This window comes from Porites lutea, chromosome 5, assembly GCF_958299795.1.
Source record: "Porites lutea chromosome 5, jaPorLute2.1, whole genome shotgun sequence".
Lineage (NCBI taxonomy): Eukaryota > Metazoa > Cnidaria > Anthozoa > Scleractinia > Poritidae > Porites > Porites lutea.
Window position 1 is genome coordinate 8740706 of NC_133205.1, and position 15584 is coordinate 8756289.

General features: G+C 37.3%; 3 protein-coding genes across 4 annotated transcripts; 1 reads left to right on the plus strand and 2 right to left on the minus strand.

Annotated features, from left to right (window-relative positions):
- Positions 1 to 16: 16 nt before the first annotated feature.
- Positions 17 to 3686, plus strand: LOC140937025 (DNA repair protein complementing XP-A cells homolog). 2 transcript variants are annotated; one of them, XM_073386548.1, is made up of 6 exons: positions 17 to 342; positions 1301 to 1406; positions 1716 to 1764; positions 1862 to 1975; positions 2609 to 2726; positions 3167 to 3686. In XM_073386548.1, the coding sequence occupies exons 1-6, from the start codon at positions 78 to 80 to the stop codon at positions 3334 to 3336; spliced, it is 822 nt and encodes a 273-aa protein (XP_073242649.1). In that variant the 5' UTR covers positions 17 to 77; the 3' UTR covers positions 3337 to 3686. The 2 variants fall into 2 exon arrangements, with proteins under 2 accessions (XP_073242649.1, XP_073242650.1); XM_073386549.1 differs by lacking the exon at positions 1862 to 1975.
- Positions 3687 to 4924: 1238 nt separating this feature from the next.
- LOC140937584 (phosphopantothenoylcysteine decarboxylase-like) lies at positions 4925 to 9696 on the minus strand. The gene is made up of 6 exons (XM_073387140.1): positions 9571 to 9696; positions 9371 to 9466; positions 8176 to 8214; positions 7603 to 7692; positions 6907 to 7075; positions 4925 to 5061 (listed from the first exon to the last, which is right to left on the minus strand). Exons 1-6 carry the CDS (start codon positions 9694 to 9696, stop codon positions 4991 to 4993), a joined length of 591 nt encoding a protein of 196 aa, XP_073243241.1. The 3' UTR covers positions 4925 to 4990.
- A 140-nt stretch (positions 9697 to 9836) lies between these two features.
- LOC140936878 (ras-related protein Rab-10-like) lies at positions 9837 to 11330 on the minus strand. The gene has a single exon (XM_073386383.1). The coding sequence runs from the start codon at positions 11241 to 11243 to the stop codon at positions 10587 to 10589; it is 657 nt and encodes a 218-aa protein (XP_073242484.1). The 5' UTR covers positions 11244 to 11330; the 3' UTR covers positions 9837 to 10586.
- Positions 11331 to 15584: the final 4254 nt, after the last annotated feature.

Consider the following 15584-nt stretch of genomic DNA (forward strand, 5'->3'; position numbering starts at 1 on the left):
CTATGTACTTTTTTAAAATGGCGGACAGTAGTGAAGAAAGGACGTTTTAGAGTAACAACGGAATTTGCGGTGAATCAATGGCGGAAATAAAGCTTACAGACGCACAGAAAGCTCGCATCGAGAGAAATCGCCAGAGGGCATTGATGCTCCGCAATGCAAGACTTTCCAGTAGGCCATATCCCGAGATAAGATCTCATGACCAAGAGTCTACTCGCACATCTCAAGTGAGCACTTCAAACTCAACCACAGCTCATGCGATTGATACCGGTGGAGGGTTTCTATTAGATCCTGATGATGAAGAAACATTGGATATAGCGCAAAAGAATTTAGTTGAGGACCCAGGTAAGTGCATATCACTTCTTTGTTCAGTTGTTAGACAAAATGCAGACTGCATACATGATACATGTACTTGCAGACTGGCTAGTGAACAAGGTAAACAATTATATGAAAGTAAATCATCGAACTTATAGACGCAACTTTTGCAGTTGCGAAAAGAAAGCCTGAAAAAAAATTCAGACATACATACGGGATTCGAATCCTCAACCTCTGCGATACCGTTGCAGCTCTCTTACCAACTGAGTTAACAAGCCAACTGGGAGTAGGTCGTTAAACTGGTTCGTTATAAACCGGTAAGAGCGCCACACCAGTATTGCAGAGGTCAAGGGTTTGAAAGCTGTACAAGCCTGAATATTTTTTTCAGGCTTTCTTTTCGCAACTGCAAAAGTTGCGTCTATATAACTTCGATGATCTATGTTCACATAATTCTTCACCCCACATTTCATACATTATTTTGATATATTCATAACTTCAAGGTAAACAATGTTGTGAAATTATCTCAAAACTATGTCAAGACTTAAAGAAGACTTAAACTTTAGGGATAGGGATAGTTTTGTGGTCATTCCACAATATTGCCCTGTGAAAGTAACTTAAAGTGTAGGTTTAGTATTTGTATAGGCAATAGCATGATTTGTAGTGATATTTGGCATAAATACCACAAGTGATATTTCGAAATTCTTATATGTAATTTCACGAGCCGTTAGGCGAGTGAAATTTGAGACAGTTTTGAAATATCACGAGTGATATTAATGCCAAATATCACATACAAATCATGCTATTATTTGTTTATACTACTACCCACAAAAGGTTTGTAATTTTCACATGTAGGTATTTCAAATTAAGCTGAAATACCACTGCTCTAAGCTAATCAAATTGCAGTAATTTTTCATGTAGTAGTATAAGGTACGTTATTAATTTTGTGAAACTTGTTTTCTGTAAATGTCTTTATTTTCCTTTAAAACAGCCCCTGTACTTGGTGGTCATCAAATACATTGCTCTGAATGCCAGAAAGAGTTCTTGACTTCATATCTCTACAAACATTTTGAGGTTTCTGTTTGTGACAATTGCAGGTAAAAAGTCCTTTAATATTATATACAGTAACTGTAAAAATAACGTACACATGTATCTTTAATAGGTTAAGCTGCACAAATTCCTACCTCCAATACTTGGAAGAGGGAGTTTGTGTAGCTTATTACTTTTATAGGTGGCTGCAAATAATGGTTTAGAACCCAGGAATGTTACAGTTGCACCCTGCCCTTTTTAAAGAATGAGTAGTATCTGTCATTGAGGGCAACCATTTCTTGGCTAAATGAGTCACCATTTCGACAACATATTTACAACTTCGTTGTGCCAACACTAGACCACATTTTGTCTTGCAGAGATCGAGAAGGAAAACACACACTTATAACCAAAACAGAAGCTAAGGAGGTACATATAGGGAATATTTTTATCACTTATTGGATGAAAATTATGCAAATGTAGCTGTGACATTAACTTCAACTGGTGTTACTTGTATTTTTTGCAGCAATTCTTGTTGAAAGACTGTGATTTTGACGGAAGACAACCAGCATTAAAGTTTATTTTAAAAAAGAATCCACATTATTCCCGAGGGGAGATGAAGTTGTACCTTAAATCACAGGTATTAAAAGCTTTCAAATTTCAAATTTCTCATCTTTTTGCCTGTGTGAAAGGCTGATGGAAAAAGGAAACAAATTTTACTGCTTATCTAGGCCTTGTTGGAAACAGTACAATCATGTATATAAAAACCTCAGGAAGCTGTTGCATCTCTGATTTGTGGGAAGGAGCTGAGAGGTGACATGAAACACACGGCAAGAGGAACCAAAAGCTGGAGAATCACATAATTTATTATTTAACACGGGTAAACCAATATCATTAGCTCTGCAGTTATTAAAAGGTAACCCGAGTAACAGATCATTTGCATAAAATTAATGGCAACAATATTTTGAATGATAATACTGTTACATCTTACCCTTGCATCCATGTAAAAATTCCTTTGTTGCCATTTTTAGCAAAAAGTTATGAACAGCTAATTATGCTGTTGATTTACCCTAATCAAGTGGCTAGTCTCCAAGGGCAAATGGGTAAACAAGCATTCATGGAGGCATTACTCTTGCAATGATGATTATTAGATGCCCAGTTTTCAGCTTGTGGTAGATGTTTTATTAAGATTAAATCAATTTGGTTCAAGTTAATGTGATACTCGCTTTACTAATGGTTTGAGCTACCAGGAGTAAACTGTGTTATTTTGCAGGTTATTCAACGCTCCCATGAAGTGTGGGGAGGAGAAGCTGGATTAGAAGAGGCTAAAGAAGACAAAGCTGAGAAGAGAGAGGTGCAAAAACAACGGCGATTTGACAAGAAAGTTAAAGGTTTCTTCTACCAAAGCTTTTTACCTTTTTACTATCAAGATTATGAATGTTGCAATCTCTGTCTAAGTAGTGAGCTTATGCATGTGACGAGCACAACGTTTTTGTGTGAAAATGTGAAGTTTGGTAGAAATTTTTTTTAACACAATAATTGTCACAATGTCACACAATTACCGCTCTATCGCAGCAAAAAGCGAGACATTGGAACTCTAAACATCTTTCTGTGAACATCTTACAGTGAATGTGATTATGAAATAACTGCTGCCCTTCAATAAATGCTGTCTTGAGTAATTAATCGCCACATTGAAAAGACTAAAATTGTAATAAACACTGAGGCATTTAATGGTACAAATGTGGTTAATACATTATGTCCTTTTGTTATGGTAATTTCCAGTGCAAAAAAGTCACTGAAAACAGCTTATGTTTTTTATCTTACGAACCAGAACTTCGTCGAGCAGTCAGAACAAGTACATGGAAAAAAGATACCAGTCGACATGAGCATGAGTTCCCTGAAGCAGGACAAGAAGGTGGGGAGGTTTATGATGAGGAAACAGATACATGGACAAAAACATGCAAAACATGTGGCTATCAACTCACATATGAAAAAATGTAATAAGGAATCAGTCTTATTTCAAATAATGTACAAAACCAAGGGGGTACTCCAGATTTCAAGTGATGGGGATGATCGAATGGGGGTAAAAATCTAAAAACCCAAAAAACTCCCTGGACCAAAAATTAACCCCCCAAAAATCTCATACTGAATTTCCAAGCCTTAAAACTTTTCAGAAAGGCTCATTAATGATGTAACATGAAAAATAAAGTTTTTAGAAAAAAGTTTGGTTGTACTTTATTCGCAGAACTACGCGGCCGGGATACGTAGGCACTAGCTTGAATCTTCAGATTGTTTTGAATGCTCAAATAAATCCCTACTTCAATCAACCCGCCCAAAAAAATACTTGTCAAATTTTCAGAAATTTCAAACCCCCAAAAAATCCTTCAATCATCCCCATCACTTGAAATCCGAAGAACCCCCCTGGGGTACAAAATGTAAAAATATTATTGTATATAAAAATAACACATTTAAATCCACTTACACCTTTTAATATTAGTAATATTATAAGGTGTAAGTGTTCAAAAGTACTATCAGTTTTATTTATGTGGTTTCACAATTCACTCTAATTTCATAAAATAAAATTGCTTTCTTGTGTAGTCTGAACACAAATAATCTACTTCCTACTTCATTTACATGAAGTTTCATTGAGTTTAGTAGTCTCTTTAACAAACAACCAGGGATAAGATTTTTTAGAAAAAATTCTTGGTACCACAAATGTGGACCTTTTATAGCTAAACCTTCACAATCTTTTATAAGCTAATCTGGTGTGAAAGAAACCCTGTTCAATACCCTAACTAGTGAAATTGTTTACCCTGTTTAAGACTCAAGACCGTGAAAAGCTTGCCATGTTCAGTGGCACATATTGTTTGGAGCAAAAAAGGGAGTGTTCAACCTACAGGATGTTGATATGTTACAGGTCAAAATTAAATTCACGTTAAGGCGGAATCCATCAGGAAATTGAGTAACTTTAATTTTCAGTGGACAAAAACCTTGTACCAGAATAATTTAAAGCATATTGCATTCTTTTTTACATCTTTCAAGGGCTATAGATGTAATTAGTTATCCGTAATAACACCAAAGAAAATTTCCTATGGGAGCCTGAGAAAATAAATGTCAAATTTCATAAAATGACATCTTACACAAATTTTCACAATTCTTGTGAAATTTGACATTTATTTTCTCGGGCTCCCATAATAAATTGTCTTTGGTGTTATTACAAATAGCTGATTACATATATAACCCTTGAAAAATGTAAAAAAGAATGCAATATGCTATAAATTATTCTGGTACAAGGTTTTGGCCACTGAATTTAAAATTACTCAATTTCCTGGTGCATTCTGTTGAAAAAAGGTTTAATCCAGGTTGATTCTCAGTTTCATCCACCTCCTTAGAAGGAATTTCAGAATCAACCTAGGTTAAAAAATTTTAACCTCAATTTAATTCTGTGACAGATTATTATATGACATGCATTAGTACTCTGGTACTAATACTAGTTTGGTAACTTATTGAGTTATATAATTTCACCTCAATGTAACCTGATCAGTACTAGTGTTTTCATTTTTTGCAGCCAGGACTTTCGTAGAAAGTATAATGTACTAATAATTTATTTATAGCTAGCTAGATAAAAAAATGGTCTAAAATATTTTAAACAGGCTTATGACATCTTCTCCAAATGTTCCTTCACTAAACTAACAATAGTTCCAACTTCAGCCATTGCACCAATGCCTAAAATGCAAATAATAGCAAGTTGGAGCTTACTTGAACTGGATTTCTTGTAAGAAATATTATTATTGTAAATATCATATTATTATTATTAATTATTAATTATTATTATTATTATTACTATTTATTACAGTTGAATTTTCATTAAGGAGCCACCCTCGGGGTACCAGCAAGTGGCCACTTCATCATAAATTCCCATAATCTTTAGCAGAAACATCGCTTTTTATTTTTGGAACCGATCGCGTGATAGTAGAAGCATTACTGGACCGCATTCAGTTGTCACATTCTAACTCACACTGTATTTTCCTTCATCATAATTATTATTTTCAAAATGAAGCCAAACTAAGCACTTGATGGCCACTTCCTTTTGACAACAATGGTGGAACTCTTGTTGGGAAGGCCAAAATGTGGCCATGGCTGCTTAATAGAGGTTTATTTTCACATTCTTTTTTTCGGTTATTTTGGGACTTTGATTACTGGTCACTTACTAGAGGGTGGCCACTTAATGGAGGTTTGACTGTATTATTAAAGTTGATTGATACACAGTGTAAAATTGGAAGCAAAGATGGTGCCCCAAGTTTCTCAATGGACTAATCATCTCAATGCACCTTCAAGCTCCAACCCATGGATGGTGATAGGCATCAAATTCAGCTGGTTCAAACCTTGTGAATCAGATTCGGTCATTAGGCTGATTTAGCAACAGAATGGGAATGTCAGTTCATGACGGTGTGCACAAATCAAAAAACTGGCTTGACCTATGGCAGAGTGGCAAATTGGGCACTGGAAGTCTCATTAATTTTTGTCCTTTCTGCTTGCTTTCCTGTCAACTGACGCTGCTGTTGTTTTGCTAATTCAGCCTCTTGATTTCAGATCAAAACTTACTAGTAAAAAATGAAACAGTGGTCTGAAACTTCTGTAACCAGGCCCCAGTTGTTCAAACATTGAGTAGAGCTATCCATTTGATAAATCACTATCTAGCCAATAAGTATTGGCCGGGGGAAACCAATAATTGCATTATCTACATACTGGACAGAGAGTTACCGTTTTATGGGCAAATCTTTTGTCTGGATTATACTTTAATGTTATTGGTCAGTTAAAGAGTGACCAACATCAATTTTGTGCTAACAATATCATACATTATCAAGAGAAAAAGTTAGGACAATTAACAAAATGATCAATAAAGGGGAAATGCTCTGATCTTTTGTCAAATCCTCTCAACTAATTATTTAATGTGTGGTGAATATAATGTGTGAAGATCCCAGGGCGGGAGGTACTTGACCAATATTTGGGTATAGGGGAGCCATTGAGAGTTTGAAACCCTGACCCTGTTTAGCTAGGTCAACACCCTCAATTTTATTACCCTGTTTAGGACAAATGCCAAAATGCATGCTGTCTTGTTTTAAAGCCATTTGTTGGCAATTGCAAAAGAGCAAATTCACATTATAGTCATTGCTTTTATATACTTGGAGTACAAACACAATTAATCCGGCAAATCGAATTAATTGTGCAGGCAATACCTATTTGACAGACTCACATGAAATTATATACACTGTTTTACAACAGAGAGGTAAAAAACTACACCGTCTCCAGTGGCACATCCCTGTTGTAGTTAATTTTTATCTCAGGTAATTTTTTTTCTTCTATTTCCACAACATTAGCATACATTACCATACCCCAAAACAAAAGAAAAACAAAACTCACCTGAGATAAAAAAAATTAACTACGACATTCCCCTACAAGCCATACAAAGGAGTAACCCCCCACCACCCCCAGCCCCGGGGGATCAGTGTAGAGAATTTGTATTTTGATATTGGGGCTTAAGGTTTTAAAAAAAGTTAGGGTTGTTACCTGTGTCACCACAAGCTAGAGTTTTTTTGATGGGTGGAACATGAGTATATCCAATGTTTACCAGCTGTTCAACATGACTGGAAGTAATAGGGTGCTCCCACATGAAAGTGTTCATCGCTGGACAGAATAGCAGTGGCTTCTTCATGTCCCATGCGCGAACTGTGCAAGTCTGTTGAAGAGTTACATAAAAACATATGAAACTAAACCAGACTTCCTAGCAAACTGGCTATGACCCTAAATTATAAGGGCGTTAAATCTCAGTCAATATTAATGTCTTTGTCCATGACATTTATTGCACCATGCAGCCTTGTCACTTTTGTCATCTGTTAGTTCGTTCAGATTGGAGTTTGCTGGGTTAGAAAAATTTTTCTTAATTATTATCATTTTTATGCTGCCTTACATGTACATGTAAAGGACATATTCTTTTGGTTACTTGATTAATGTAAAAAAAAAAGATTTAGCTGTCTCTGATAAAATTGGACCAAGAGTAATGTGATTATCACCACTCTCTTTGGAGAAGAAAAACAAATTAATAAATCATAAGGTTTTGATTTGAGACAGTGTAATAAAGAAATTAGTTCAAGCCAGGACAAAAAGGATAACCCTGCTATAAAAACTGATAAGTTCAACTTACATATTTTAAAAATTGGTTTTATTAATAGGTACGATGTATATAGCAAACAATGAAATGCTTACCAAAAGGTTGTCGCACAATCCATTGGCAATCTTGGCCATTGTATTAGCATCTAGTGGAGCAATAACCATAAGATCTGCCCAGCGTCGTAGCTACTGAAAATCAATACATCAAAGATTTATGGCAAGAACTAGGGTACTTAGAATGGGATCCTCTCTTATGAGGAAGTTTTGACAATAAAATTCTGTTTTCAAAAAGCTTGCATCATACTTACCAGCAATTAAAGATACAGGATTTTATTTTAGCTTTTATGGTAGTTAGAGGGCTCAAAGTTAAAGTGTGGTGGAACACTAAGTTGTCATTTTTTTTTTAAGTCATACATCAAAAATTACCTTGTTGGCTTTCTGGGCAAGATTTAACAATCATGTCACACTAAAGAAGCCTAACATCAAGGAAAAATCTTGTACAAGATTTCAATGTCATCAAATGATGAGAAGCAAATAATAGTATCATGCATGTGAAACTGCTACTAAAACGTTGCACCACAGAGCTTTTTCACGACTCAAAAGTTCTATTATCAGTAGTTGTCATGTTCCCATATGTGGGAATTAAGGGTTTTTCAAAGTTCAGTTTACCTCAATATGTAAAACAGGATCTTGTATTGTTCTCCATGCCTATCAATAAACAAAAGACAAGGAAGAAAGATCCAACTCTTCTAAAAGTAACAATGATGTATATCTAGTCAAGCCTCAAGAATTTAGACTTAATCACTATGAAAGAAAACAGGGGGTCAGTGCCGGGGCCAGACTTTGAGATGAGGGGTGGTCATCCAGACCCTAAGATAATAGGGGGGGGCTGGGCCCCTCCCCTGGATATGCCACTGGGGGTGGGGTAGTAGTGAAGAGCAGATGATATCACACTCCCCCTCTGGAAATTTAAATTAAAACTTCAGACTTTTCTTGTAAGATTTTGGCCTCTAAGACCGATCCACCCTGTTGTAATTTTTAATAACTCTCGATAGGGTGTCGTAGGTTGGATGTTTTCTGGGTTCACCCAATCCATTAAGAGACAATAAGTAATACAATAGTACACTAAAGCAGCGATAGGCAAGGAGGTGAGCTCTTAAGAGAGAGCTATGTAGAAAAATTATTTTTATTATTTTTTTACACACCAAATGTGTGGAATAAATCACAAGTTTGCAAGTACAATGGGTTGGCAAGGTTACTTGTCATGTTGGGACCAGCAGGGGGAGGGGTGGGTGGTTAACTTTCAATACATACTACCTTACAAATAGCAGTGGCGGATCCAAACCTTCAGATAGGGGGGCGGGGTGGCAGTCATCCAGACTGTGAGATAAGCGGGGGGGGGGGGGGGCAGCGGGCAGGCCCCCTGAGCCCCTCCCCTGGATCAGCCACTGAATAGGGGGCAGAGACCTACACGTACAACCAGTGGATAATTGCTGACTTGATTTGCTAAATAATCTCTGCACCCACAATGTAAGAAATGCAATTTTGCTTGTAGACTGTGCACAATCAATGTTGACATCCTGTTCAAGGTAACACCCTGTTTAACGATCAAGAACCTGAAAACCATACTCTGCTCTGCAGCATACATATATCAATATGATGGGAGTGCTCCACCCCCAGGCCTTATGTGTTAGGTAGTATAGAACGTTGACAACTTCCTTCCCGGTCCCGCTTACCCTTGCTCCTATTTGTCACACAGTCTAATGTAATTAGGACAGGTAACGTTACCAAGGCTCTGGCTCCAAGAAATTAATGTAAGCTTAGAGGAAGAGCAACATTTGCAACATAGGTCAAAATCTCTTACCTCCCATTCATCCTTATCCCTGAAAACTTTTGCACGAATTTTGCTCTCATCAAAGAAATGGGTTGAGCAATCTGTAGCGATAACTTGGATATTTGGCTATATAGAAATAAGAAAAATGCGTGCTTAACCTGCAAGATCAGAATCGTTTGACATTGGCATGCTATAAATTTCACTCGATTCCTATAAGAAATGATTAGTACCTTTGATGGTAACAGAAGCAGCTCTTCCACAAGCTTGGGTAGTTTAATGCTCGCCACACTACCTGTAACTCCAATAAGTACATTTTTCGACTGATTTGTAGCTGAAGTCGACGTTTCGGTCGCCATTTTGAATGTTATTGTCATACGAGGAGCCGCTGACCATGAGACAAACAAAAACATGGAATGTTTTGGGTTGGGAGGGGACGGTGGGGGAGCTCTTTTTTTAGCTGCGTCACAGGTGATCAACGTTGTCACGCAAATGATTTTCAGTGAAACATGTTGAAAAAGAAAACTTCTTCAATCACGGTTATGTTTATTTGATACTGAAATATTATAAAAGTAAACGTTTACACGTTTTAAATACACGTTTCAGATCTTTATTGGGCCACGCTTTAAAGCTTGCATTCGTGCTATTGAAATTACCTAGGATATTAAAATAAAGGAAAATTATTTTATATGCTGAATTATTTATTCGCTTTTGAATATCAGATGCAGCTTTGCTGAAAAGCGAGCATTCGGACGCAATGTTTTCAGTTTTCAATAGCGTTTTCGGTGGGTCTTCACCAGCGAGTTTTCACTGTCAACCGCTAGCTATATTAATGAACTGGTAATTCAGCTTAAAGCCGAAAACTCGGTTTGGGTGGTTCTCTTCCTAAAGGCATCAAACGCTAAGCCTTGCCAGACTTTGCAAATTAGATTAAATGAATACCGAGAAAATATAGTAAATTAAAGTTAAGAAAACTGCAACATGGCGGCGCTCGATCGGGAGCGACTCGCACCATTGTAAGACGCGCCATTTTTATATCGTTTTCAGAAACGGCCGGTAAAAGTGCAAACTATGCACCAGTGCACATCTCAAGCTTTTTAAAATATTTATAATACCTGCTGTATCAAAAAATGTAAACAAACATTATGCTATGATGACAAATGCGGTATGATCTTTAAGCGCTCGTTGGAAATTGAAATATACCTATAATCCTGTATAAATTTGTAAAACATTCTAAGTTTCTATGCTCTTAACAACACTTTGTTCCCTTTTTTCGGCTTTTTCTTGTAGTTTCGTCTGTTATTTCTGCCTTTTTAGGCTTGTTATAGTCGTTTTTAACCCATCCTGGAACAAATTTCTCCATTATTTCTTGAGCCATGCACACGAAGGCATCCTCGATGCTTTCATTTTCCTTGGCACTGGTTTCAAAAAACGACATGTCGTATTCAGTAGCTAGCTGTTCTCCCTCTTCGCGTTTAACAGCTCTAGGTACGCGCAAATCGCATTTGTTGCCAACCAACAGTTTAATTACATCTTCTTTTGCATGTTCATCGATATTCCGCAGCCATTTTGCAATGTTCTCAAAGGAACGCCTGCTTGTAATGTCGTACACGAGCATAATCCCAATGGCGGACCGGTAATAAGAAACGCTGATAGCGTGGAAGCGTTCCTGTCCCGCCGTATCCCAGATCTGCAATCGTACACGCTTGCCTTCTACCTCAATGGTACGCAGTTTGAAATCAATTCCAATGGTTGAAATGTACGTTTTGTTAAAAACGTCTTCTGAAAAGCGCCACATCAGGCTTGTTTTTCCAACACCCGCATCTCCAAGAAGCAAGACCTTAAACATATAATCGTATATTAAGTCGCGATTAAGAAGCTTTTTATTTGCCATTGCATTGTACATGCAATGACTACTTCTTCTGGTATTTACAGGCCTTAGGTTATAACTTATATTAGAATTTGTCGGCACGTTCCGGCGAGTACAGGTGGCACATAATGACTGAACTGCACTGATTGGTCAATGTTATAAAATACGTAACTTACTTGAAATTCTCCGTCTTCGATGTGTCACAAAATGTTTATTATTCCGTATTCAGTATTCTAGTATCTTCCAGTTTTTGTGAAAGGGAAAACTTGAAAGAGAAAATAAAAAATACGCAAACTTAAAGGCGTTGTAACTTTAAACACTTTTTAGTGAACATACCAAGGGTTAATTGTTGTTTATATTTATTCACTTTTTTATGCTTTTGATCAGCTTCTGTAAGATTTATTCCACAGTATCTTCCGTGCAAAGGCTGTTTTGCTTTCGTGACAAACTCTACTTTCAGTTTCTAAACTGAGCTGTCACAGAATCATCTGATGCTTTTTTTAATTTTCAATTCAGTAAAAGCCTTTTTTCTTTATATCTGATTTGATAATTACCCCCAAGAGGGGGAGGGGAGTACTCCCTATAATGGCCTATCTGGGTGGCTCCGCCCAAAAGGGGTACCTTTTTTAGGCTTCAGGTGTATGAAAGGGTAGGGATTACACTAGTTGAGGTTTATATGAAAGGGTAGGAAAACCTGTCAGGGACCAAAAAGGGCTAACAGAACGATTTTATGGTTATGAAAAAGTCGTGAAAATTTCCCAGCTTTGTCAGGAGTTATTCATATTAAGAAGACAGTACATTTACAGCGGTTAAAAGAGATGGAAAGTTCTAAACTACGTAAATGATAAAGGTACTATTTTTCGATGGAATGTATGCATAAGAGGCACCTTTTCTGTAAGATGGTATGAAATGGTATAAAAGGATAAGGGTTAGTCCTCGGGGCGGAGCCCCCCTTTATAAAACTTCATTGAGCACCCCCGGATAATCACATGAACGTCTTTTCCTTGGCTTACCTTGTCATTGAATCCCAAAAGTGCCAAAACTCTCTAGACTGAAATATAAGCCTGAAAATTATTTCGTATATGTAATGCAAAAAACAACTAGTTTAACTTAAAAGAACTGCGAAAACAGTTTAATTTTTTCGTTTACACCAGAGGATTTCGTCCACAGACTCAAGAGTTAGACTGGCCAAGAGCACGTTCGTCTTCAGAAAAGCCAAGGCCGTTTATATTTGTAGTCTTCTGTTTTGGCTGGAAAACTAAGAACCCTTTCCAAACGGGCGATGATATCAATCTCCTTTTTTTCTGATAACAAGTACGAGCGTATTAAAAATCAAATTGCACCTCAAACTTGTCAAGGATTAATACATGTCTAACATGCGGGGTCCATGTTGCGCCGAAGGATCCCCTCTCTTCTAAAATCGCAGTGGAATTTTCAACCAGGACCAAAGGAGCCCAAGCAGCACAAATGTGAAAGGATTTAAATGACAATCGCTTTACCCAAGTTGTGTGTTTCTTCTTTCCTGTGTGGTTCCCGAGCCGATTTATGGCCATTTTATGGATTTTATTATAACTTTTTTGCCCCAGGGGATATGGATTCAGGCCAATAGTTGGGCATAGGTAAGTCGCTGAGGACAAAAAAATCCTAAAATACAGACCCTGTTTGGGACAACACCCTCAAATTAATTACCTTGTTCAGGACAACGGAAAAAATGCACGCCGCATTGTTTACAGGCCATCTATCGGCACTGAATGGCAATAGAGCAAATTCGCGTTATAATAATTGCTTTTGTTGTCATGGAGTAAAAACAAATTTCACCAAACCAATGAAGTCATCATCAATCGTGGAGGCAATACCTTGCTTATCAGAACAGACTCGCACGAAATTACATACCCTATTTTGGACAGAGAGGACAAACAACCATACCCCATCTGTCCAGCGCCACATCCCCCTATAGGCCATATAAGGGAGTACATCCTCCCTTTTTGCTATCTCTATAATCCTTTACAGAATGCGCAACAATGTGTATACTCATATTTCGGGCTTGAGTCACCTGTGTTGGACAGATTTTTTGGATCAAATCCATAACAGATCTATGACGTACTTGCGAATAATTATAACAATTTCGTTTGGTCACGTAGTCTCCTATACCAATAATAATCCATTGTTTTTATGGTCACATTTTCAACTTCTTGTTTGTAACGAACTTTTAGTTTTATTTCCATTTTTTTTAGCCCCTGAAGAAGGTTTGTTTTCAAACCGAAATATTGGGCAATTTTTTTAAATACATATATTTTTGTTTTATTCTAGTTTGCCGTTTCATATTTCTCTACAATTTAGTTTAATTGTACTGATCCAGGTCTACAATGATCCGGCACCACTCCTTGGTTTGTTGCTGAGGACTTGCTGACATTTTGGAGAACTTTAGATTCTAAGAAGACTACGAGTACGAATACGAGATTTTCTCAATAGGAAGTAGTGTAAGCGCGTGGGCCAGCGTCATTTTGGCGGCAAAACGTGGTAGCCGTCGACATTCTACTACGAGTTTTCGCGCGAATGTCGTGGTGGCGAAAACAAGATATCAATTAAATCTTAGGAGTTATATCATTTTGCAATCGGGAGAGCGCGTAACCTCCTTTACAAAAGATAACAAAGCTAACTTTTCTGGTGAAAAATGGTAAAATGAAGCTTACCGGGGAGTCTATATTTTGAGAATACGCGAAAAAACTTTAAGTCAAATCTCGTACTGGTAGTCGTCCTCGTTCTCGAATCTAAAGGTCTCTTTTATAGCGGAGCTCTTGCGCGCCAAGCGCGCGCAGCGCAGCACCATGGGTAAGAAAATTTAGTTATCTACCAAACCGAGAAAATTTGGTTATGACGTCAGCGTACTCCGTCTGTCCGTACACTCTTTCGGGCTGAGGGAAGGGAATTACAAGTGTCAGCCCGTCGGGGCAGGAGTATGCTATAGCTGAGGTGAAATTTTTCATGTCAAGCTCCTCGCTCGTTTTCGGCGGTAAATCACTATGGCCGCCTGGGCTTTTAGGGGAGAAAAAAACAACAACAACAACAACAAAACGAGTCTTTCTTTCCACTAAATTTTAATGTCTACATTAACTTAGATAACAGGGAAAGAGCTAGGAGCGAGAAATAAATAACTACGGAGACTAATTTCGTTGGTAGAAAAACATGAAAATTATATACCGGCGATCAGAAAATGAGAAATGCTATCGGCTACCTATGTGAAAATGAGCGGCAGTAAAAAGCAGAGTGAACAGGGACACAAACGTTTCCTCCAATAAATATTAAAGAGAGTTTCGCTTTTAGCCCTGGCTAAATCTATATATTATATTTCAAAATTTGACAGGTGGGTTCATACGGAAAATTTATGCAGCATCTTGAAACTTCTTTACTTTGACAACTGAAGCTGACAGAGTTTTGTGTCAACTTTTTAACTGTCTTTTTCCACTGGATGTACAAAATGAAATACAGCTGTTACCAACAGGCTTCTGTTATTCATGGCTAGTTCGTTCATTAGATTTTTGGTTGAGAGATGCGTCGCTTGTCAAAGTCGGATTCGGATGGCATCGTCTTCGTTTTCCTCCTTGCTTGATGCATAAGAGGGTAAGAGGGCCTTACTTGATAGCTTTAAGAGGCTGTATCTCGAATGGCAAGCATTAGTAATTATTGTATTTGATTTTTTTATATCTAATTTCATAAAGTCGAGCACAGTTTATGCGGCAATTTTTTTGCACGTTTGTAAGATTTAGGACAATGATCTGACCTAGTATCAGGTTTGATATAAGCTTACAGAACTTTAAAAAGCCTTTAGATATATTTTCTCACCGCAAATAGAAAGAATACGATCCGAAGAATATTTAGTTAAAAATTTGGCCGTAGAAAAAAAACTTTGAGCGATTCTTTTGCCTCGAGTTCATCTTTGAAAAAAGCAAACACCGGGAGGCCAGCTTTAAGACTCCGGATTTTTAGAAACACTTTAATACTTCTGTTCGTGAATGAAAATTGTTGTCTCTGTAAATGTTTCACCGAGTTATATTTCTTTTATTGATTGTTAGTAGTCTCTCTTGCAATTGTAATCGCTGTGCCGTTTGTTTTTCAGTCGTTCATGAACATCGCTTGCAGGAGCACTCAAAATGCCGCGCGTATCAAAGCTTTTTAAGATTATATACACATCGTTATAAAACCATTAATTAAAAAAATAAGCATAATAAATTCTTTATTATGTTGAAGCGTTACTACGGAAGCTTTGAAGGGACATCTATAAATTTTTTGAGTTCGAGTTCAAGTTGTTGAGTGCGAGTTCGAGTTCCAGTTGTTGAGTACGAGTTCGAGTTGTTAAGTACGAGTTGTGAGTACGAG